The sequence below is a fragment of the Schistocerca serialis genome, chromosome 4, assembly GCF_023864345.2.
Source record: "Schistocerca serialis cubense isolate TAMUIC-IGC-003099 chromosome 4, iqSchSeri2.2, whole genome shotgun sequence".
Classification (NCBI taxonomy): Eukaryota; Metazoa; Arthropoda; class Insecta; order Orthoptera; family Acrididae; genus Schistocerca; species Schistocerca serialis.
Genome location: NC_064641.1, coordinates 106,917,626 through 106,943,056, shown reverse-complemented (window position 1 = coordinate 106,943,056; position 25,431 = coordinate 106,917,626). Strand labels below are relative to the sequence as shown.

Genomic DNA, 25,431 nt, shown 5'->3' with positions numbered 1-25,431 from the left:
GCTTATCTGATGCACAATGGAAACCACTGCTCTTGTCTTGCATGTCGCATTTGCTGAGCTACAACTAACTACTGAGATGTGCCTGGTGCAGTGCTCTCTCTCTCTCTCTCTCTCTCTCTCTCTCTCTCTCTCTCTCTCTCTCTCTCTCTCTCTCTCTCTCATACACACTCACTCACTCACTCACTCACTTTCTTCTTCTTCTTTTTCTTTAAAAGCTGACGCAGTAAAGTATAAAAGCTGAAATCAGGTGCCTTAAATTATTCTCTTGTATTACTCATCAAAATAATCATAATAAAATATTCTTCTCAAAGTGCTTCAGTCTCTTTCCTCATCTTCAACAATTAATCAATAAATTAGTATGTTTCACTTTCTCTGTATTTAACTGCAACCATACTACTCGACCTATGCCGTACTACTACTTGTAACACACCACTGATGACTACTATGTCTTCTCATCTCGCAATTAACAGTGCACACATCTTGCACAGCAGAGATTGTCCAAGCAAGCATCCAGGCAACACAGCATCTATGATGACACTGTGCGCTTATAATTTCAAACAGTACAAAAGCGCTTATGCTTTCATGACATCCAAATACTAGAGAAATGCCATGAAATTATCTACAGCACCCCATCAGTAGTAATAGTAGATTTATTTATCCATGGATAACTTTTACAATCTATTGAAGATGTCGTGGTATTACACTTTTGTGAGGAAGGGAAATTTGTGTAATCTATACATGTCTAGGTTGATGGGAATGCGACAGGTAGTTGGTCTATAAAACAACTTGATGGCACAGTCAGATACCCAGAAAAGTAGGCGTTGGTTGCCACTGATCAACTGTGGAGGCCATTTCTCAGGTAATCAATAACTGCATGTATATGAATGGGCACAAAATAAGAAGTTTGTGTAAAACATACACTCTTTTGTCTAAGTCCAGTGACCAATAAAGGAAAGAATACTTCACTTAACATACAATATTATGAAAAGGATAGACTGCAACTCAGCATACAGTGGAGATGTTGAGTTTCAGATACAGACTTGCAGATAGAACTTTCCTGTGGAAATAATGGAGATCGTCATGAGAAACACCTGATTTTCTTCTTCATCCCTGTCTCTTAGTAATATTGTCACTGAAGGGTTGTTAAACACAGATCTTCCTTCGCCCCACCTAGACTATCAGGCCGTTGTTTTGCAAATATGTGCACACTACTCCAGTGTTTCCTCTAGCCTAGCACATTAACATTAACGAAGAGTCTTTGGATGATTTTTAGAGCAAATTTCATTCCCTATTATTACTGACTGAAACTATCCAGTGCTGCATGCATGTTACTACAAAATGGGTTTAGAAAGAATTCAATTTTTGTAACACCTTCATTTGACAACAGTCGATTCTGTATAGCATATCATTTGGCCCTCTTCTTCTTCTTCTTCTTCTTCTTCTACTTCTCTTTTTTTTTTTTTTTTTTAATTTGTGTTTCCATTATTATGAGAACTGGAATTGTGTGTCATTATCTGTTTTTGTTCTTTTGTATATCAACTGAATAATATCAGGCAATTCCTAATAGAAATCTGTGCACAATTGCAGTCACAGTTAGTCACACATCCTATCCTACTGTGCCTTATAGTCGAGAGACTGAAATAACAAAGACTGGCCAGTAACTATACCACTGCTGTCCGCTGGTTTTCATATGGTTCAAGTCCACCTTCACCAAACTTGTAGCTGTTTCAGAGCGTGACCTGGCTCTTTGTATGTTTGTGGAATAAATAATAGTTGAAGTCTGTTAAAAAAGTTTTTTACATTTTTATATTTACACACAGTGAGACTGTCAGTCTGGATAGTACTCCTTCCATTAATATGTACATTGCAAATATTTCTATTTCTCTTAACTCCTGTTACCATTTTATTTGTTGTTATGGGGGTTACGTTTCACAAAGTCACTAATGAAGTTCAAAAGCTTTGTCCAAGGACATGGAAAACATTTGCACAATGAATAGATTTATAGGCTATAGGGAGTCTTTTTTTCTCTCTGTTCACAAGTCAGACATGCAGAAAGATATCATAATAAATTGATGATGGTGTATACGTTGTGTTCAAAGGGTATTAATTGGTGCTACTGAGTGTTTTATTTAATTGGTATCAGCTGTCATTTGTAAGGTCATTTGGCCTGTTCTTCCTCATGGCACTCGAGAAGGCAGTGGAAAATGTGGGTAACTATTATGCTCTCATTCCCATCCAGATATGTAACGTTTCTGTATTTGCTTCTCATTTGTCATAAATATTTCTCAATTCATGATGAGTTCTGTTCTTCTTTTTATGGTAAACAAACATCAGCTGTTTCCTTGAACCCTTTATGCCTTCTACTTTTTCACTGTACTGGCACCCTGTAGACCACTAGTGAGGAAATAAATTTTGTGTATTGCCCAGATTGTAATAACATTTTTGCATGCTGTGTGACATTCAGTAACAGCCTTGACGCCCCACTTGTTGTTAACAAACATCCCCTTCTGTTGTTCTGCAGAACTTCCTGCTAAACAAGAAGCAGTGTGAGGCTGCAGCTGCTGCTAATGGAGCCACTTCAGCCTCCGGGATGTCTTCACTGTCGGGGTCTGCGTCAAATTTTCGCAACTGGTGAGTCTGCTGTGCACTTCTGACACTATGCTTTCGTTTATAATGCAACTTAACTCTACTATTGATTGACAGCTAACTCTGAGTACAGTATTTTTTGAAGAAAATTCTGATAACCTGTTTCATAATTGCAGCAGGTACAGTCTGTATGAGTTACAATATAATCCTTAAACAGTGTCTGTAATTAATATTAAATGTTTTAGTAAAAATGTTGTGGTGTAGGAAATGCGGGTAAGCTCTGGACTTGCACAACAGCCAAACTCAAGAAACAAAATCTGTAAAACAGAATGAAAAGTTCCTTAGATTTTGAGTTATCAAAAATATTTTTCAAAATCTGGGAGAGCATTTTGTAAAACAATAGTGTATCTCCTTAGTCTCATGTAGAACTGTAACTTGTGTGCTGTGGTCAGTTCTTGTGTGTTTATTGGGTGTGGGGTTGTTGAGTAATACATAATATGAGGTGCTTTCAGTCCTCTTGTGTACTTCTATCATTTCTTAACTTTTCTGCAAGGTGGTGCTGACGCTTTATTCCTGTACAGTTTAGATAAAACACAGCTGCCGGTACACCAAGTGCATTTATAATTTCTTTAACTGCAGAAGAGAGTATTAAAGTGATCAGGATAGTCGGCATATCAGTGGAAACATTACACCAGAAGATGCAGCTTACACAAATGTTGGACGGTGATACATAAAGAAAATGGTGATACAAGTGAAGACATGTCAGGTGATCTTGGTTTATGGCTTGAGTACCATAGAATGTTCCACAATATAGATAATATCCACAAGTTACACAACATTGCCCAGTTACTTATTTATCCTAATCCTATTTAGGGGTGAAATGTCGTAATTGTCACACACACACACACACACACACACACACACACACACACACACACACTTACTCAAAGGTGCGGTCGCCCCCCCCCCCCCCTCCCCACACAGCTCATACTGCAATTATTCTGTGATTTTGGCTTACTTTTCAATGAACTTCGCACAGTTTAAATTGGCACTGTGCACAGTCTCAATAAACTTAGTGCTGCGATGTACAGTGTGTTGTTGATTCACCCTCTAAAATGCATCTCTCATTCAGAAGTCCTCAAACTGACTTAAAAGCATCTTGACAGTAGAGTGACATTTGTTGTTTGTTAAGATTTGCATCTATAAATATTTATCTCTCACAATCCCAAAATTTTCATTACATATGCCTCAAAAATCAGAGAGACAATTAGTCCCTTTTGTCAGCTTGCTCCACATTACCTCCAGTAGTCATAATGAAATGGTATGTTTTTAATAGAAGCATTTAGTTTTTGTAAAATGAAGTTTTACGAAGATGTTTTCACATTTTGACGAAAGCTCTCTCACGTAAAGCTATTAGTACTGCAACATCGTAGCGTACAGGGCCTCCACTAAAACTGCGGGTAATAATTTTGGCCGATTAGTGTCAGGGTTACTCAGTTAGTTTCTGTTACAGGAGTATCCTACACGGTCACGACGGAGGACCAGGAACGGCAGCAGCTGGGTCCTCGGCAGGGGCACACCCGTACCGCCTGCCGTCCATTGTAGCCAAGTACGATGACGACTTCCCTCTCAGGAAGACAGGTGAGCAGCACTGCAGGAACTTGAATGCTGCACCACTTCGCGTTGCAGTGTAAAGCTGCATCAGTGAACTTGTAAAGAAAAGTTGTTCTAGACATTCTTTTGCTGTATATATTTCTTCCTATTATTCTTTTCAGTTCCCGTTCCCTCCTCCTCTACCTCTACATACATAACCACAAGCCACTGTGCGTTACACGGTGCAAGGTGCTCTGTACCGTTGGTAGTCGTTCCATTTACTATTCAACTCAAAAATGGTGTGAAGGAAAAATTACTGCCTGTATGCTCCTCTACAAGTTCATATTTGTTCTAAAGAAAGATGAACATTGAGGGCAGGAGAAGGGTTCTGCAATTTGTCACAGTTACTAGTTCTCTGAACATGCTCAGTAGCGTTTCACAATGAGACGGTCTTCTTACCTCTTAGAGTTCCCATCCGAGTACACGAAACATTGCCACAACACTCTTGTCTTGTACTGTTTGAACTGAGTGCTAACAAATTTATCAGAACACATCTGAATTGCCCCAGTGTCTACCTATAATTTGACAGAGTAAGATTTCCAAACACTTAGACACTTAGACACTTGAGTGGTACCTGAGGTGGGGTCTCACAGGAATTATGTGCCTGATTTCCTTCACGTGTGCACTATACTTGAGCAGAACAGTCTCAACAAATCATAGATGCTTATTAACTTTCGCTGCTACTGACTTTGTATGATTGTTACATTTAGTATTATTTCACAATGTTGATTCCATATATCTAATTGATGTAAGTAAGTCAAACAAGATAACAATAATACTGTATATGAGCTTTATGGGAATGTTTCTCCCACATCTCTGCCTCAGCTTAACATTTGCCTATATGTACAGCAATCTGCCTTTAATCTCACCAAACAAAAATTCTGTCAGAGTCATCTCAAATCCCCCTACAGTCATTAGAGGTTGATACTTTCCCATATCCAGCAGCATTGTCAGCAAACAGTCTCAGTTCACTGCCTTCTTATCTGACAGATTGTTAATGTACACGGAGAACAGGAACGGTCCTAGCACACTTCCCTGGGACATCCCTGATGCCATCTTTGTCTCCGACAAATGCTCACACTCCAGGACAGTGTGCTGGCTTCTGTCACTCGAAAGTCTGCAAACCATCCATATAGTTGAAAAACTATTCCACATGCTCGAACTTTTGTTGACAGTCAACATTGTTGTAGAGTGTCAAATTCTTTGCGTGAATTTGCCTGTTGGCTTGCACATGTGGTTTCAGGATATTGTTTGTGAAAATGAGCAGCTTTGCCACACATGGGCAGTGGCTTTTAAATCCATGCTAATTTTAGGACAGAACAAATTTAGAATACACTCAAGGATACTACAATAGACAGACATTGTGGATATTGGTCTGTAATTTTGTGTTTCTGTTTTTTTTCTCCTTCTTGTGTACAAGAGTTACCAGGTTTTTTTCCATTCATTTGGCACAGCCTCTTTTTTTTTGACCCCCCCCCTCCCCAAGTGATTCATGTTAAGTGTGAGCTAAGGGAGGGGGTCATGCCACAGATCACTTTGTGTAAAGAAGTGTTCGATCGGGGCCTGGTGCCTTACTCTTTTCCAACTGATAATGTTGCTTTTTCTCCTTCTCTTCCCCCTCCGTAACTGTGCATAACACTGTTAGTATTCTTTTATTTTTTAAAAACTTGGCTTCATTCATATCTTTGATTGTACATCATTGTAACTATGAAATGTGAGGATGACATTAGCATGCAGGGGAACAGATTTCTCTGAATGTCAGAATTCCTTTTATTTGGCATTTTACCTTTTTTGATTATAATTTACAGGAGAAGTACCATGTCTTAATTATCTCAGCTCTAAGATTATACTAAGTTAATACCTGTTAATGCCTGGATTATTTTTGCATTATCACCATAAGAAAATAATGAAAGACATTGAAGAATAAGATACAAATTGTTTCCGTACTTTTTCACTTGGGTGGGAACAGTATAGCCCACGGCTTTTACTTATAAATTTAGCATTTCCTCTCAATATCTTGTAACTTACTGAACCATGTTTCAAATAAATTAATCTCCTCCAGTTCAGAATTCAACAGGTGTTTCAGTGTACTTACATCAACACTTGATCAGTAATTTGCATTGATGTTACTTCTTCATTGTCTTCTCTAAGTTATGATGTAATGCTATTAAGTGCAGTTTACAGCTAGTATATATACTGAATTTTCACAGTTTCTTTGAAGTTGCTTTTCTTTTTGATATTAAGTAGAAATACAATTATTAAAGATAACATTTTGTAGCAAGAACTGTAACTAAATTGTTGTTGATGCAGTTTTGTGTTTGTGTGAATATTAACTGCTTAATATCTCTATTAATTCTTGTTATAATTATGTAGAAATGTAATATTAATTGCTTGAAGTTCTGTAGCTGTTTTAAAAATTTGTCTGAGTCTTCTTACCTGCTCATTTATTTTGCAGTGTGTTGCATCTTGCATGTTTAATGAGACACAGAAGGATTTTTGCAGAATGAGGTAGTAGTACATGTGGTAAAATTACTTACATTTTTATGTTCATCCATTACTTTGAACATTAGCTTGCTTCAGTTTGAGTAGTGTTCCAGAATGCTAAGTACTTTCATGCTGCAAGCACACTATCCTCTCTGTGGCCTCTTGTGTGTGTTTTACCGTAGCGATAATATGACTGACTGTAGCTCTAACATTGGTGTATCTACTCCTCTCCATGCTATGCCCTCGACAGCATCTGAACCAAACCTGCTCAAGGTGCGACTCAAGCAAAGGGTGATTGAGCGCCGATCTAGCCCCATCGCCAGGCGCAAAGATCGACTTCTGGCCAACATCAAGAGGAAGTCACAACTCGCAAGTATGCGGGGTTTCCTGGTTGTGGGAATAATAAATACATCCTGGTGATGTACAGTACAGCTTAGGCAGATGTAACTGATGATTATCTTTATTATTGAGAAAAAGTCATTTCAGATATTTCGGAGACTATTGCACCCATTAAGTAGAGTATTTTGGATACATTGTGCATACTCTTTTAATAAAATGATGTTAGCTGTACTTTGGGATTTTAGAAATCTACAATCTTTAATTATTATTGTTCTTTTGCGAGGATAGGAAAAATGCGGCACTGAGTATACATTTGTTTTCTTTTCCTACTTGTTTTTTTGAGATAGACCGTTTTACTCCCTTGATTAAACTTTACCCAGAAACTTCAGTTTTATTTTTAATAAATTGAAAATATTTTGTCTGTATCAAGTTCTAAGTTATTATTTAAAACAAAATATTTAAATGATATTAGGAGCAGTATCACAAATAAAGCATCAGTAGATGCAAAAATTAATATTGAAAATTGCTTCTTTGTGTCAGCATATATTTCAAATGTCAAGATTAAATCTGTGTTGAGTAATCATGACCATTTAATTACTGGTATCTGAAAGGAGAAAATATTAATAGGTAATAGTTGCAGACAGAACTTAGTGTGAAACCTCTTTTCTTTGATATTTAAATACGGATAAAATTTATTGGCAGCTCCCAGTTATTAGTTGCCTTGGCCTAATTTGCATGTTTGTTATGCACGGCATGATTTCTTGATATATCACACTAACATTTGTCGAGCTTAAGCGATGTAGACGTAACTTGCCGATATTATTGTTGCAGCGGAAGTGAATGCTGGTGGTGTGGGAGCAAACAGTGTGGACTCTGGTCCAAATTCCCCCCCGGCAATCCCAGGTGGCGGAGGCCGCCAGCCTTCACCCTCTCACCAGATGGGTCGCAGCAGCACACCAATTCAAGAGGTAAAAATATCTTGAGTCACTTCAGAGAAGTGTACATAGGTTTGATCAGCAAACAGTAGATTGTTTCAAAACTATACCAGAGTTGTTGAGTGATTAGTGACAGACTCACATATTCCTCAGAAATATTGCCAAGCAGTCAAAATATACCTCTCGTCACACCTCTTTCATTTAAACATCATCCAACTATTCCACTGAACAGGCCCTAGTGGCTTTTGATGTAGTTTCAGTGATTTAGTCATTTGTCAGTATGGTAATTAAAAAGATCTACCGTAATTTGGGTAAAGGGAGAGCTTTACCCACTCTTCATTTCAAAGTAAATTTTTAAATGTTTCATGTGAGCACTGTAACTACAATGTAGTGCATTGATTCCCAGTTTGTGGATGGAAGAAAAAAATATGGCTTGGTCAAGACTCTAAATTATTTTTAAAAATAATCTCTGTTTATATTTATTAGATCATCATCAGCCATTTGACAGCCACAGCTCAATGAAGACAACACCTTGACGTTTTTGTGCTCCACAGTCTTCAGCTACATCCAGCATATTTTCCAATGTCTTTTTTGGTCTCTCAGAAAGTGGCAAAGAACTTCCAATGCATTTCCTTATCTGTTGCTTTGGTTTCCTCTCTCCTATTACTTTATCTGTCACCCATACTTCTGTCACTCACTGAGCAGTGCTCAGTTTTGAATGATCTCCATGTGTAAAATCCATACCTCATTGAAACTTCCTGGCAGATTAAAACTGTGTGCCCGACCGAGACTCGAACTCGGGACCTTTGCCTATCGCAGGCAAGTGCTCTACCATCTGAGCTACCAAAGCACGACTCACGCCCGGTACTCACAGCTTTACTTCTGCCAGTATCTCGTCTCCTACCTTCCAAACTTTACAGAAGCTCTCCTGCGAACTCTTACATTGTTGATATTCCTACCTGGAGTTTCCTGTTTGTTTAATATTTGTATTACAAGTTCTTGCAGTGGTGCAAGAATTAAATTGGGGCAGTACTGGTGGATTTTTCTTTGTATACTGAGTTCACCCTTTCTGTTTTTGCTTTGCTTCCCATTGTGCTGTTTCCTGTATCTGGATGGTACCTTTGGCACTACTTACAGTCTTTCATGTTGCTTTGACGAGAGGTTTTCATTAAGATTTTGCTATCGTAGACACTGAATGCTTCACATATTGGCCATTGAAGGCTTCACACATTGGTCATTTGACAGCCAATTGCATTGCATTCATCATCTGTCTGTTTATAGCTTTATCATTTGGTCTTATACTTATTATGCAGTTGTCTGTATTTACTCAAAAGTTTCTTTACCGAGAGTTTTTACCATTTAGCGTTCCTCTTGTCATGAATTGTTCTACTAGATATGTCTGTCTCCAGTTCTTTGTCAGTTATTCTTCCAAACCTGAGCCACAGTTCCTCTGCATGTTCCTGCCCAGACGTAAGTATTCAATTTTCTGCTCAAGATTGAACACTCTACGTATAAATCCTTCCACCTGTTTTAGTTGCTCCTTGTACTTTGGTACTCGTTATTGCTGCAACTCCACTGGGATCACCATCCTCAAAGAGGTCAAATCTGTTTGTTGCCATTAGCTCTAGTTTTGTCTATTCTAGGTACTTTTCAGAGAAGACATTTTGTACTCCTTCATAGGCTGTGTTGTCATGCCAGCTGTGTAAAAATTGTAATTATACCATTCATTTGTTGATTGATTGAAGTCTCCTTCACAGTACGGAACTGAGTTTTTCTTTTATGTTTTCCTAATATTTAGGGAATATTCTGATTGGTGATATGGCCCAATTGTAAGTTTATGCCAACCCTTAATACCGTGTCTTACTCTTGCTCAAACGATCTTGCATGCAGCTTTAATTTCTATCTTGGTGGATCCAAGTTTCTTGTCTGTTGAGACAAATTCATGACCTCCATTTCCCACTAGCCTATCCTTTTGCTATACATTTAGATACACTGCAAAATTCTCATTGCTGTCAATGTTTAGTATTAGTCAGTGTTCTGTATGAAATATTGTATAAAATCCACTGCTGTTTAAGATGGGCTTCAAACTCTTGCACTTGATTCGAAATGCTTCAGCAGTCGATAACTATGATTTTAGTTTTCTCATCTGTGAAGGATCATTTTTTGTTTCTTATACTAATGCTTTGCCATCTCCTACAGCCATCCTTATCTGGACTGGATGGAGAGTTGCCTACTCTACAAAAATCGTAGCATGGATACCACACACTGTCAGCTACTTGGGTAGTAGCCTCTGATGTATATTTCCATTTGGAATGACCCTACAGTTCTCATAATGTCTTGGAAACCATTGCCTAACTTGTCACAGAACCTTTGAGGCTTCTAGTTTAAGCCTTTCTCACAACTTGTCTTCTAAGCCTTTTCTGCCAACTACAGGAATGGTCCAGATATGACCTCCATGCCCAAGGGGCAAGTGTCATTTGTTTTGTTGTGCACTACAATCTACGGATTGTTACAAAGGCTTCATGCTGCTTGGTGCTCTAGTGCAAGTCTTTCAGCTGGAGGTCACTCTGGCAACTGCGTGTCTCCGTACTACCCAAGTAATCCTATTGGGGAAAGAGGACCTACAAATTACTGTGAAATGCGAATCACATTTCGCTCCTGGCAAGTCCTCACTTCATTTGGAAGTGGAGGCTTTGTCTAAGGCAGACTGAAATGTTTCTGATCCTGCAGCCTTTTTCTTTCCAGATGAGCACCTTAAAATTATACCACTGGCCCCAACTATGTACTGAAAATGTTGAGGGCCTGCTGTTGTAGTAGATCTAAGCAGAGACCCCAATAGTTATTCAGTGATATTTCCTGGCCAAGTCCTCGAGATAAATTTACTGAATTGATATTGTCTGTAATTCATGGTCACAAGTTATCTTGTAGGCACTGTAGAAGATAATGATGATCAGATTGTGACATCGAACATCTGCGTGTAAGAACTAAGTGAAATGAAGCCACAGGTGAGGAAGCTAAGGATGTTGTCACAGGACACACTGCAACTTAATGTGCCATTCTCGAACATGATATGATCTCCCATATGAGAGGTAGGACATTTTTTTTATCTGCACAGGCATGATGCTGGCATGAAATCATCCTGTCAGCACAAATGTCACTACTCTGCTGAAGGTAGATGCTCGAACTTGAAGCCGGTGGGGCAGACTCCACAAGAGAGAAAACTCGATGTATGGGTCAATCTACGAGGGAGCAGGGAGTCCGAACACTGCAAAGAGATTTACATGGAGAAAAGCACAAAACACGACCAACACGAATAATGGAAACAAGTAACAAGTGGAACTCTTTAGTGATGCATGTTGTGAATGCCACATCCATGTTAGTCGATCTCAGCACAAGAAATGACTGACCTGGCCTAACCCCACCGGCAACTGAACTCGTGGCTCATATGACAGTCCATTCGTGCTGTCTGTGGTAGCTTTCTGCACTACTCTGCCACATTGTCCACGTGTATGTCTGTTGGCAGGGATGATAAAGTATTATGCATTGTGGAAGGACAGAAAGCTGTGAGCAGCTGAGCCAGTGACTTACTTCTGGTATTCTTTCTAAGGACACTACTTTTTGATGAATGGAATTCTTACTGAATGAGCGGATCTATCTGTGTGTGACCTTACTGCTTTCACATTTCTGTTGTTTTGTATTGTGATGAAAATAACAACTGCTTTGCCATTGGCTTAATGCCAAGAGTGAAAGAGAGATAATGTGTGAGGCTGGAATAGAAGGGATGAGCTTTTATTCCAAGTTCAAATCTTTCAGTCGCTGTGTTTTAGATATCTGAAGCATATTACTTTTGATATGTAACAACAACAACAACAACAACAATGTAATAATAACGGTAAAACGATTCTGAATAGAAAGGTGGAGTCATAACAGTCAAATTACATATTCAGTGGCCAAAAAAGTTCTGCCTTACAAATATAATTTACTGAGCTTGAATCTTGGAAATTTTTCAGGGCAGTCAAGATGATTGTGAAAAGAACAATTAAATATGATTACCTTCAGTACTTTAAGTGAAATTTATATTTTATTTCATTCTGCTAAGCATATGTCAGTCTTTGCCTGCAGTATTAACAGTTTTCTGTATTAAAAATATAAGACAGTTTAGTCACCTTCATGAATATGAATGTGGGCGTGGCATAAGTTGCTATTTGACTTAGCCTTTTTTTAAAATGTATACATAATTATAATTAAATCTGACATATCTTTACCTTGTGTGTAGTAGATTATTGATAACGAACATATGGTTTCAGATGTGTCCAGTAGGCACAATAACAATTTAAATTTCCAGTGACGTCTTTGAAGATTTTGTTGTTTGTCAAGTTTGTGGTCGTTGTGAGACACATATTGTACAAAAAAAACAAAGCAACTATGCTGGCTTCAGATTATCTGAAGTTGTATTTCTTTATTTAGCTGCATATAACACCAATTACTTCTAATTAAATGTGTATTATTGCAAAGTAATCTGATTCTTAAGTCTAGAAACTTACACTGTGATGGAGTGTGGATTTGCCATCTCGTGCATCAGTAAAAGTCAAACAAAGAGTGCAGCTGTAGACCAACCATCCAAAGACATGAATTGCCATCTTCATTGAGGATTAAAGAATTTTGTGGTCCGTTTTACCTCCTGTGTGTGTTTGTGTGTGTGTGTGTGTGTGTGAGAGAGAGAGAGAGAGAGAGAGAGAGAGAGAGAGAGAGAGAGAGAGAGATGTTTAATAGTGTAATTAATTTGTATGTTCCATGTGTTTTCCCATGTGATACAGACACACACACACACACACACACACACACACACACTCTTTCTCTCTGTCTCTTAAGACCTAATGTTTTACAGGAAGGTGAAGGCTGTGGCAGCCAGCAGGGCAGCGTGGGAGAGCTCTCACTGTACAGCAGCCCATCCATGCCCAACATCTCACTGGGGCGCCCTCCGACTCATTCTGTGGTCAGTGGCGTCCAGCTCTCTGTCGATCGACGTAATTTGCCCTGCACGCTAGGGGTAACTGTTTTTGGCAGTGTTTAAGTGTTCCAGTTCATTTATACTTTCACAAAGTCTGAGCTTCAAAAGTAAGTGCTGTTAGTGGCATCTGTCTGCTGCACTGAAGAGCCCAGTATATGAGGGCAATCCAGGATGTAATGACCTGTTGTGTGTTCCCACTGTGCAAACTGATATCGGACTTCTACGTGAGTGTGAACAGTTTCCTCAGCACTCATCTCAGTGCCACATGAGCGCTGATCGAAATCTGTTGTTATTGTGCATTCTGTAACTGTTTAAAATGAATTGTGTGATACGAAGTTCCTTGAGTAACACAGTTTTTGCATGACCAAATGTAGATATTGTGGAAACATACAATTGATGAAAGGAAGCATTTGATGATACAGTAACAGAACTCAACCCGGACATGTGTCACTCGTCGCAGACTATTTGAAGAATGCGGTGAAGAACAAAATAGTGCAGGATAGATGCCTGACACTTGACAACTTAAAATTTCTCGTTCCCTGCTATGTGTACAAACACCATAGTTGTAGTAAAATTTTTACACAGAAGTTTCTGAGATCTGAGTGACTGACACAGAAAACAGAACATGGCTATAGCACTGACATTTTGGGCAGGGTATAGCACAGATAGAAGTGATTCGTTGATCAGGTTCTCACTGGTTGTGAAATGGGGGTTTCTTACTTCATCACAGACTGAACACTTGAGGTATCTTTGTAAATGTAAACAGTTTGGTAACTGTTTTGTTGGATTGTGAGGGTGTCTTCGTGGTGGATTTCATTCCAAAAATACATAATGACTGCTGCAGATCTATGTTTTGACACCTTAAGAAAGATTAATACAGTAACCAGGTTCGAAAGGATATAGGTTGCAATAGTTATTCAGAAATAACGAAGCTTGCACAGGATAGAGTAGCATGGAAACATGGACCAGTTGTCAGAGTCAAGACCACAATGACAGCATCATCATCATCATTATCAACATCAACATCAACAACAACAACAACAACAGCAGCAGCAACAATAAAACTACAGCGAGAAACCCAAATTAGAGGGAGTGAAATGCTTTATTGTGGTACAATGCTTCTGTGTCACAATGCTCACACTCACACTGCTGCTACGACCAAGGGCTTCTTGTATCAGCTTGGATGTACTTATTTGAACATCCAGTCGACTGCCTTGATCTTGCCACTAGCAATCTTCACCTTGCCACGAAGCTCAAAGAGTTCCTGTGCAGAAAACATTTTGGAAGTGGTGGTGAGAGGGAGGTAGCTTAATGGACTGGTGGCAGCCAACATTGATGAGAGAATTCTAAAGCTCATGGACAGAAGTGTCAAGTGCTTAAACGGAAGTGATTATATAGAGAAATAAAGTAATCTTCAATTTTGTGAACCTCGTTTTTGTATGTGTGTTAATGAAATATATTTGTTGATTTTTTTAAATCCATGTGGTTGTTACTTCCTGGATGACCTTCATACATGAGGCCTCCTTCCCTCAAATCTCTGTTGAGATCAGTGCTTTGTATGACAAATAGTCATTGTTTAAATGAAAGTGCAAGTGCACAATGTTTGGGCTTTAGTAAGGTAATTTGACAGTAACATTTTGTTAGTTGTATATTATAATGTTTCAGCCGGATGCAACACACTTGCACGGAAGTGCAGGGTTGGGCACAGTGTCAGAGGCGGAAGTACGTGCTGCCTTCACAGCCAGGCTGGGAATGCCACTCACTGGTCAAATGCTGCCGGGGACTCTGCCTTTCTACCCAACATTACCAGGTAACTGCTGAATGTGAGAACCTTCAAACTACAAATACAAAGTAAAACAATTTCGCCACTAACTCTCTCCTACTTTCCACGTCTCTAATCCACTAGGAACTTTCAAAATGATGCGCAGTCCATGACAAAGTGAAAGCTATTCTGAAACTAGGATGCTGTCTGTATGCTACAGAAGGTGACCGATAAAGAGCTGAGAATAATAACGGTTAAAACAACTTAAGAATTACAGAATGAGTGAAGCACATGTGCTACACCTCTCTTAATGATGTATGGGCACTGATTCTTACGCAAGAGTTGCTGTCCCCTCCTCAGAGCAACAAGAGCAGTTGCTTTATTCTCAGCGAGGCTCGATACTCACTCAAAATGAGTACCAGTACTGTGGTGTATCATGGGACAATAACTAATGGAGGAAATGGTAAAAGATAGAATTTTGAGCCAATTGGCAGAATGCTGGTGAATCATAAATTGTGGGGAATGATCAAATGAAAGGCCAATGAGAGGTCACTGCTTCAGTGAGCATAGTGCCTAGAATATAACTTGACCAGCACCTCTCTGTTAAAAGTGGTGAAGTTAAATGCTGTGCAGTTGCCAAGGCCTGTGCACGAATGCATTTTCTGCAGGCTGCTACATGCCTACTTGGTCACAGCCAGAGTGTCAGCAAGTGATTTTATTGGTAGGGTAACACAATAGGGCTGACTGTTCACAAAATACGGATGCCAAAAGACCACTAGGCTCTGGAAAGAGGGAGGGGATATACCGGTAACTGACCCAAAGCAAACGCCCTTTACCCATTGTGAGAAGGACACTTTTCTTTGATCCTACCCTGTTAGAAAGATAAAATGGGCAGGAGAAGATACGTACTTACATTCGATATATGAGGTTACATTTATTTTTATTGTTGTCAGAATTTAAGAGATCAGATCCATCAGTGACACTGGTATCTTCAGAATTACTAACACGAAGGTTGAGAACCAGTTCTTCTAAATCATTTGTCAATTTTTATGCTCATCAGTTTTGTTTTTGACACCTCGTACAATAATAATTTTTGTCTTTATCGTGCAGCTTAGTGCTTGTACGTAGTATTTTTATTTTTAATTCTGCTTACCAGTTTTGGTCTTTTAGTCCATCCTCGGATCAAGGTTCTGAAGTACATAAATTTACTATGGGTCAAGTTGACATACACTTAACAACATTAGTTCTGCTATAAAATGGTGTGTTGCATCACACAGCTGCTGTGTAGTACAAGTTGTAACTGTCACAAACTGCTAACAGGTTCTACTAAGAGACCAAAACTGGAAACCAGAATTAAAAACAAACATTTATCGTGATTTGAGATGCTACTTTTATTTAAAAAAAAAGTCTTGTGCATTTCTACAAATTACAGGTCATTGTTCTGGAGTGACTGAAATGTTTCCAAGCATTCTTGAGTTTAAAATGTACATTATTTGATACCAATCAGTTGTTTAATAACTTCCCTACCATTTCTATAGTATTTAGTTCCGGATGATATGGTGGAATTGGAGGACTGAATGTTTGTAAGGTGTACTGCGAATACATTTGTAGGTTCATTGCTTTTATTGAGGTGTATAACTCAGTTTCTCTGCTTTCCTGGTCAAATAGAATATTATGAGAATTTAGTGAGCATTACATTTCCTGTATTGTGACTGATGACTGCACAGTGCTTTAGATATGTTGAAACTTTTTATGCGTGAAGGTGTTCACATGCATTTGGCAAGATTTTAAAGTCACATATTCTCTCAAAGCAAAGAAATTGTATGAAAGTTAGTGAAAAGAGAAGTTGTGTGTACTGTTTTAATATGGCTGTAAGGAGAAATAAGATGTGTGGGATAGTCCACCAAAATGAAATTATACAATGTCCCCCCCCTCCCCCAACATTTGAAGCTTTAATGAAACAAATTGGTTACACACATATCATTCAAAGTATTTTCCATCGCCGGCCACTAATTTCTCCCATCTTTTGCGCAGTGTATGAATCCCACGTAGAAAAAATTGTTCATCTTTTGAAGCGATCTATGAATCAATCAAATTTGTGACGTTTTCATGACATCGTAAGTGTCGGTCAGGCAACCCATGCCCCATTAATCTAAACAGGTGATAGTCACAGGGAGCAATGTCTGGAGAATATGGCAGGTGGGGTAGGACTTCCCATTTTAACAATTCCCAGTATGTTTTGACCTCTTTTGCAACGTGGGGTCGAGCGTTCACGTGCTGCAAAATCACTTTATCGTGCCTCTTGCTGTATTGCGGCCATTTGTCTTTAATAGTCTGCTCAAGCATATTAATTGCATTTGATAACGAGCACCTGTGATTGTTTCACTTGGTTTTAACACCTCATAGTACGTGACACCGATCTGGTCCCATCAAATGCAGAGTATGATCTTGGAGCCGTGAATATTCGGTTTAGCTGTTGACATGGAAGCATGGCCGGGATATTCCCATGATTTTTTGCATTTAGGGCTATTGTAATGAACCCATTTTTTGTTCTAGTCAGAATGCGATCCAGAAATCCCTTCCATTTTTGCCTCTGAAGCAACTGTTCACAAACACCGTTCAATGTCTCTTGGTTTCAGCTTACACAGGACTCAAGTTCCTTCTTTCTGAATCTTGCCCATAGCCTTGAGATGTTTTGAAATGGCTTGCTGTATCATTCCCACTAATCGTGCAAATTCTTTTCGAGTTTGACACAAGTCTCCATTCAGCAATGTCTCCAGTTCTGCATCTTCGAAAGCATTCTCTCTTCCACCACTATGCCAGTCTAAAACATTAAAATCACCGTTCTTGAAGCGTTGAAACCACTTACGACATATTCTTTCATTAATAGCATTCTTATCAAACGTACTTGAGAGCATTTGAAGAGACTCGGCTGCTGTTTTCTTCATACTGAAACAAACCAGTAACACCTCCTGCAAATGACATTTTCAATCAAGAACAACTTTATGATGCAGACACAAATCGACTAATGTTTGAATTAGTTCATGTTGGTGAGGTCCAAGCTAACTGCCTGACGTCTGCGATCTGTTTCTTTCAACCACTACTTACTGTGTTGTCGCCACCTATTGGCAACCGGTGGAAGCCAAGTAGTACACCTTGTATTATACTGACCCGTTAATGGACTGACTGAAATTACATGTGTTCTGAGCTGTTAATCAACTTGAGTATTGCTCAGAGGGAAATGAGAAAATTAATAGAGAATTGTCAATAAAGCTCCAATCGAGTGGGGTGGCAAGTGGATAGACACGGGACTTGTATTTGGGAGGATGCAGTTCAAATTACTGTCCAGTCATTCAGATGTAGATTTTGTGTCATTTCTCTAAATCATTTTGGGGCAGATGCTGGGACAGTTTCATCGAAAGGGCACTGCCAATATCCTTCCCCATCTTTACCAGGTCCGAGCTCATGCTTCATCTCTTAATAACCTCGATAGAAATTTATGTGGAACGAGATGAAAAATACCACATTTCACAGCTGAAGTAGTGCCTCATTTCTGACAGTGATCGACGGTGAGTACAGCTATGCCGGTGGCAGTGCCACCCTCGGAACCGCACCCGGCATTACAGATGCACAGGTAGCACACGCCCGTCTGAATCGCCGGCCACTGGGACGCACTCAGTCGGCACCGCTCCCGCTGGGCCACCCTGTGCTGGCGCTTGTGCCGCCGTCGCACTCTCCTTCTCAGTATGACGACTTCCAGCACCAGCAGCAACAGCAGCAGCACAACTTCCTGAGACAGGTAAGCCTTGGCTGTAAGTGCTCCTCTGATCTCTCACTACTGGTGCCTTACTACTGTGGAGTGTTAATTTCTGGCTGTACCAGCCCAGCACGGCAGTGAGGAATGGTGTAATGTATTTATGTTCAGTTTTGTCTGTTTTTCCGCCTTATGCACCAAATTGTGTACATTAGTATTTGATGCAGTCAGTGCTTCTGTGTGTACAACATGAAATATCATTGCTTGGTTACTCTCAAACAGTTTACATTTTTGTTAAATTGAACAATGGAAAATTATTAAGACAGTATAGTCACCTGCTAATTAGTCAGACAATGCACATCATTTATCAAGTTTCAGTCTTAACAGGGAAAGAATGATGCCTTGTTTTCCAAATAAAATATCGTATTGTTTCTGCCCTTGATCTTCATAATTTCTCTTCAAAACTTTCTGTTACTTACTGATTCCTATAAGAAATGAACTTCATTGAAGTATAATCTCTCCACCCTGACATAAGATTATTTGCAGTTTATTAGGTTGCTCAGCTTGAACGACAGTGCAGCCCTGATATAAGGTTACGCCCCTTGGTAAAAGTAAAGCTGTTATCAATCCAAAGGTCAGTTTCAATACCACACTGCTTTACTAGGTACAGTTCAATTGGGGATGGAATGCCCTTGCCTTCCTATGTCCTTTGAAGTGACTTAAGGGCCCGACACACGCACCAATTTGGTTGCAGCGTACACACGTCCTGAACAACTGCAATTGGTGATTACAGTGCTGCCCTGTCCTATTGCTGGTTTTGAATTGTTGCAGGAATATTGATTGAGATTATGTTCTAAGAGATACTGCTCGATATTACACAGACCCAAGAACTGTGATTTGCCTTGGTTGTTTAGAGCAGCGAAGCCAAAGCAGCCAAGTGAAAGCTGTGGGCAAAGACACGGCTAATGCAGAGACAGTAATTCACCCATGGTCTGTTACTAAAGGAGCTGGAAGCTGATGATGTTTTGAATTATATAAGAATGAGGGAACGTGTGTTTTGGAGCTACTGAACATCAACAAACCATATTCGATGAAAAAGAATACAGTTGTGAGAGAAACTGTAACCTGCAGAGTGAGGCTGTTATCTACATTATGGTTTCTAGCCAGTGGTCAAAGTTATGAGGACCTCAAATTCAATGCAGTTGTGTCCTCACAGTTATTACTAAAATGATTCTTGAAACCCCTCAAATTCAATGCAGTTGTGTCCTCACAGGTATTACTAAAATGATTCTTGAAACCTGCAACATGACTTTTAGTTTCCTCATGAAATACATGATCGTAAAGCAAAACAAACAATATACGTGTAAAATTTATTAATTTATTTATATATGTAGCATAGAAGGTGTCACCTATAAGTCTGAGAAACTCATTTCAGATTAGAAGAAGAAACGAGAAAGTCTACTGACAAAGTTTCAAGAACTATCTTTAAATGACTCTATGAATCTACTACAAGCCTCTACATTTCATTTCCCTATGGATCATGAGGATAAGATTAGATTAATTACAGCATGCCCAGAGGCATGTAAAAAATCGTTTTTTCCGCACTCCATATGTGAATGGAATGGAAAAAATCCCTAATAACTGTTATAGTGGGACATATCCTCTGCCATGCAGTTCACAGTGGTCCTCAGATGCAGGAGATGAACTTCTGTTGGGCTGTAGTGTGATGATACCCAGCTAACAGCTGACAAGAAAAATTGGTCAGTCAGTCATCCAAAGCACCTAAACATATCCAATTTGTCGCTCAGTTGGCTGATAAATTGGTGCATATGTAGAGTCCTTTGTCCTGTCAGAATAAGGGGGCATACAGTGGAAGTGGACTCAAAACTGCATACAGCTTAGAATTTTTCACATTAACAAATCATTGCCATAGGTGAAAGAAATAATATGTGATGGAAAAAAATCTTATGATGGATCAGATAACAAATCTCAGAGCTTTATAAATTTGAGCTTGTAAGTAGCTGAATTAGCAGTATCTGTTGTAATTGTGACTGTCACCAGGCAGATGAAATTAATAAGCACAGTATGTGACTGGAATGTTGTCAGTTACTGGCTTTGGCCCAACAGTCTACATAGGTGCAGGGCTTTTCACATGAGATTGTGTTGAGGCATACTGTAAGTGCAGGGGAGACTTGTCACCTCCAGTCAACTCCTATAATGTGTTGATTACAGGGTCTCTGCAGATTGTAACAGTGCTGGCAGATCACTTGCCCGTTTGGTGCTGGACAATAGAAAGTGGCGAACAGTCTTACCATGCAAAATCACCACCTTGGTACAGAGTACAGAATGAACTGCTCCACTGTATGAAATGTGGGAGATATTACATGAATGCAGGGTTCCTGTCATCCGGTGTTCAAAGCATCAAAAAGGGTCAGCCAGACTGACGAATTGCTGTAAACATCGGTACACGCTGATAGCTGGGTGTGCCGACAATGCACCATTTGGGCAGGTGAGTAGTATATGTTCACCTTGGATGGATGAGAAGGGTCCCACAATATGTCAGCTGTCATCTCTCTGGTAAACAATAAAGGAACCCACCGTACAATCACCCTTTGTTTACTTACATCGACATAATGTAACCTGTGCGTCCTGTTATGTGGCATTCCTCTCAGTTGCTTCCAAATTTGAGGAATACTCAATAATGATTGGATGCTTGTATTCTGATAACCTCACATGACTTAGATGTGGCTGCTAATGGGAATACAGGGTGTGCTGCGAATCTTGAAATCTTGGAAACTGGAAAAAGCCGGGAATTTTCAAACTCGGGGAAAAAACCTTAAATTTTATTTTAAAATCTTGATTTTTTTAAAAATTTTTTAATACCATACCCGCATTGATACATTATTAGTTTAAACTGTCTGTGATAATTCATATAGCATTCTAATGTTCAATGGGGGGCTACATGTTATACATGTAATACACATTAGTGATTCAGTGTTTACACAATGATTCGTAACTGTTTTATACTCGTCGAGCTATCTAGTAAGGTGGGGATCTCAGGAAGCTGATTGGTGCTATTGTGTGAGAGGTGGGGAGAGGCAGGAGAATTCATTGCTTCAGAGTCTGGCACAAAAGTGCAGATCAGCTATTGCGGTAGACATACACAGAAATAATAAGTTTTGGAAAAGAGTTTCATAGAGATGACCATATTCAGTCAATGTCTGGAATTTACGCTGTGCCTGTCATAACACTTACTCTGCTTGACAGCGATAGACTGACTTCATATTATGAATGAAGAAGTTGAAGCTATCTATCAGTTTTATTATGGGGTAATCTGCAATATTGTGTGGATAAATTTGTAGCTTGTGAATGCTTGCTTGGCCATTTTGCCGAGCAGAGCAGCAATAACCTTGAGTAGTAATGAAATTGAATCCCACACTGCGAGCAGCAGCACCAGCGCATGATGGGAGTGGCGACTTGGTGAGGGAAAGGAGAAGGCTGGGGCGGGAAGGGGGAGGGATAGTAAGATAGGGGTGGTGGACAGTGCAGTGCTGCTGGGGAGTGTGTGGGACGACGTGGAGAGAGGGTATGGCAGCCATTTCCAGTTGGGAAGTTAGGCGGTGGGCAGGGGAGGTGGAAAGAGGGGAAAGTGGAAAAAAAAGAGAAGTAAAAAGACTGGGTACGATGGTGGAATGAGGGCTCTATAGTGCTGGAATGGGAACAGGGAAGCTGTACTGGTGAGGACAATGACTAACGAAGGCTGAGGCCAGGAGGGTTACGGGAACATAGGATATATTGCAGGAAAAGTTCCCAACTGCTCAATCACAAAAGCTGGTGTTGGTGGGAAGGATACATATGACACAGGCTGCGAGGCAGTCATTAAAATGAAGGATGTCATGTTTGGCAACGTGCTCAGCAACAGGGTGGTCCAGTTTTTTCTTGGCCCCAGGTTGTCAATGCCCATTCATGCGGACAGACAGCTTTTTGGTTGTCAAACCCATGTAGAATGCAACACAGTGGTTGAAGCTGAGCTTGTAGATCACATGACAGGTTTCAGAGGTAGGCCTGCCTTTGGTGGAATAGGTGGTGTTTGTGACCGGACTGGAGTAGGTAGTGGTGGGAGGAGGTATGGGACAGGTCTTGCAGCTAGGTCTTTTACAGGGATATGAACCATGAGACAAGGAGTTGGGAGCAGGGGTTGTGAACAGATGGATGAGGATATTGTGTTGGTTCTTTGGGTGGTGAAATACCACTATGAGAGGGGTGGGAAGGATAGTGAGTTGGGCATTTCTAATTTCAGAGCACACCAAGAGAACCTTGGTGGAGAATGTAATTCAGTTGCTTCAGTCCTGGGTGGTACTGAGTCAGGAGGGGAATGCTCCTCTGTGACCAGATGGTGGGACTTTGGGAGTTGGTGGGTGACTGGAAAGATAAGGCACAGGAGATGCATTTTTGTACAAGGTTGAGTGTAGTCTTTATGTTTTGTTTCTTGCATAGGCTGTATTGTATTGATAATCACTATTAGATGCTGATTTAAATATGTTACCAGCAACATAATAATATCAAATGGAGCATTTGATGTTGTTATATCAGTCACTGGAGATGTTGCATTTCATTCTTCTGTGTTTTTTTTCCTGGGAGATTCATTTAGAGTAATCACTAATGCTGATGATCTTGGACGTATCTGAAGGATCTCATCATTGCAACTTGCAGCTCATCCTTGTTCTTCAGCTCCTACTTTCCCCAAATTATATTCATTTAATTCAAATGTCCATTCCATTATCTTTTCCTCATGAACTAGTATTTGTGCTCTTGTCCTGATACAAATTCTCAAGAAATCAATATCAGTCAAGGCCAGAAATAAAACACCACAAGACAAAAACATGTCTTGTGGTGTTTTATTTCTGGCCTTGACTGATACTGATTTCTTGAGAGTGACTGAGGACGTGACGTTAATTAGAGAAGATATTCTCGAACAAGAGATGAAGATTAATTGTTGGCCTTTTAGTTTCTTGTTTGCTTCTAGCATGGTAGGAATTTCATTGACCGAAACTATTTTATTTATCAACATATTTCTTGCAGTGGGAATTTTTCACAGCAGCTGTGTATAAACTGTAGTAGTTGCCAAGAAACCACCTTTCTGCATGTTGCACATTAATTTTTATTTTCATACCCAGACTACTTATGATGTTGTACTGTGGCTTTGCATATGCTCCTAGTTTATATAAGACAAAGATGATGGTTGACTTTCTCTCATCCAACTACCTGTTTGTGCATCAAAATTTGTAATGTAATAATGAATTATATATACTATTCCATTGGCAAAACATTGTAAGAATTTCACCAACATGTCATTCACTCTGTGACAGAGGTCACTTTGCTTTTCATGGAGGGAGGGGGGGGGGGGGAGAGAGAGAGAGAGAGAGAGAGAGAGAGAGAGAGAGAGAGAGAGAGAGGACCATTTGTGCCAGTCTTCGAACGACCATTTCTTCCCCTTAACTCCATAAACACATCAACTAATTGAAGCGAGATTGGAGCATTCACTGAAAGTAATGGAAGTCATCTTCGAACGTCTTACTTTGTCATTAAACTCACCTAAATGGTTTCCGGAGACAGTAAGTGGTAATTTAGGGAATTTATAGAGTTCAAAAGTCTATGTGACCCAAAAATTAACTACTTTTTCTTGCTACTGTAAATGAAATTAAAGTAGTACAGTTGTCTGGCAGTTTGATACTGAATGTTGACAGTGAATGATTTAAATGCTGCATATGAAGGAGAGAAGGCATTTAAAGCTAAAAGAACAGACTGAGCTGTCAAAGAAAAATATTTCCTATGTCATTGTCCTGTTTTTCAAAAAAATTTTTAATTATACTGAGGTGCTGCTACATTGTTTCAGCAAATTCGGCAGACAGTACTGACGCGGGCTGGCAGCCGCAGTCAGGCAGCTGCAGCTGCAGCTGCAGCAGCTGGTGGGGGTGGGCCCGGCGGGATCACCGCTGGACAGCTGGACGAGGCCCCAGAGGTGGAGGCTGATGACTCAGCCGAGGTCAGTCTCATGTCTCAGTTGGTGTGTAATTGGAAGGGGAGGGTACTTCTGGTATCATGTTCTACTCGCAAACAACGAGTGGGAAGAATAACTGTCAATAAACTTTTATATGAGTGCTGAGCACTGGTTTCTCTGATTTTTCAGTTGCAGTTATTTCGTTGGATGTATATGGAAGGAAGTAATGTGTTGCCTAACTCTTCTTCCAACATTCATATCAGAATTTTAACATTAAACCTCTCTGTGGTGCACAATGCCTATCTTGTAATGCCTACCAAGGGAGGGTGATGAGCACCTCCACATAATTCCCTTGCTTACTAAACAAACCTGTGATGTAAAATGCCACTAGTCATTGGATTTTCTGATCCTTTCTATTAATCCTACATGATAAGTGTCTGAGACTGATGAGCCATATTCAAGAAAGTTTTGTAAGCTGCCTCTTTCGTGGGTAAACTACATTTCCATAAGTTCAGTCTATTATCGAATTTCCTTACAATTAATTTTATGTGTTTGTTTCACTGTAGGTTGCTTCAAATGATTACACCTAGAAGTTTAACAGGTGTTAATTGTTTCCAGTGATTTATCACCAATAACTTTATCAAACAGTAATGAATCTTTATCTTTCCACCTATTTACAAGATGCCTTACAATTCTTTATGCTGATGATAGACTGCTGGAACCTAAACCAATGTCAGTCCTCTGCAGGTCTTCCTGTATTCTGCTACAGTTTTCTTATTTTACAATTGCTATAGACAGCTGCATGGTTAGGTGAATGAAGTTCATTCCTGCACTACTTTACAAGATGTGTTTACTGGAATGAATGGTCATGTGGCTGTTGGAATGGATGGTATTGCAGCTCTTAAT

At 39.7% G+C, this 25,431-nt stretch overlaps 1 protein-coding gene across 4 annotated transcripts in view; it reads left to right on the top strand.

Moving 5' to 3' along the window:
• LOC126475254 (histone deacetylase 5) overlaps positions 1 to 25,431 on the top strand; it is a 454,388-nt gene that overhangs the window by 378,792 nt on the left and 50,165 nt on the right. For 2 of the 4 annotated variants that reach the window (XM_050102967.1, XM_050102963.1), the window contains 8 exons: positions 2,522 to 2,631; positions 4,100 to 4,227; positions 6,974 to 7,096; positions 7,894 to 8,030; positions 12,886 to 13,047; positions 14,674 to 14,818; positions 18,331 to 18,569; positions 24,421 to 24,570. In XM_050102967.1, the coding sequence (XP_049958924.1) occupies positions 2,522 to 2,631; positions 4,100 to 4,227; positions 6,974 to 7,096; positions 7,894 to 8,030; positions 12,886 to 13,047; positions 14,674 to 14,818; positions 18,331 to 18,569; positions 24,421 to 24,570 (1,194 nt within the window). The remainder of the gene's footprint in view (positions 1 to 2,521; positions 2,632 to 4,099; positions 4,228 to 6,973; positions 7,097 to 7,893; positions 8,031 to 12,885; positions 13,048 to 14,673; positions 14,819 to 18,330; positions 18,570 to 24,420; positions 24,571 to 25,431) is intronic. The other 2 variants (XM_050102964.1, XM_050102965.1) reach the window with 2 other exon arrangements.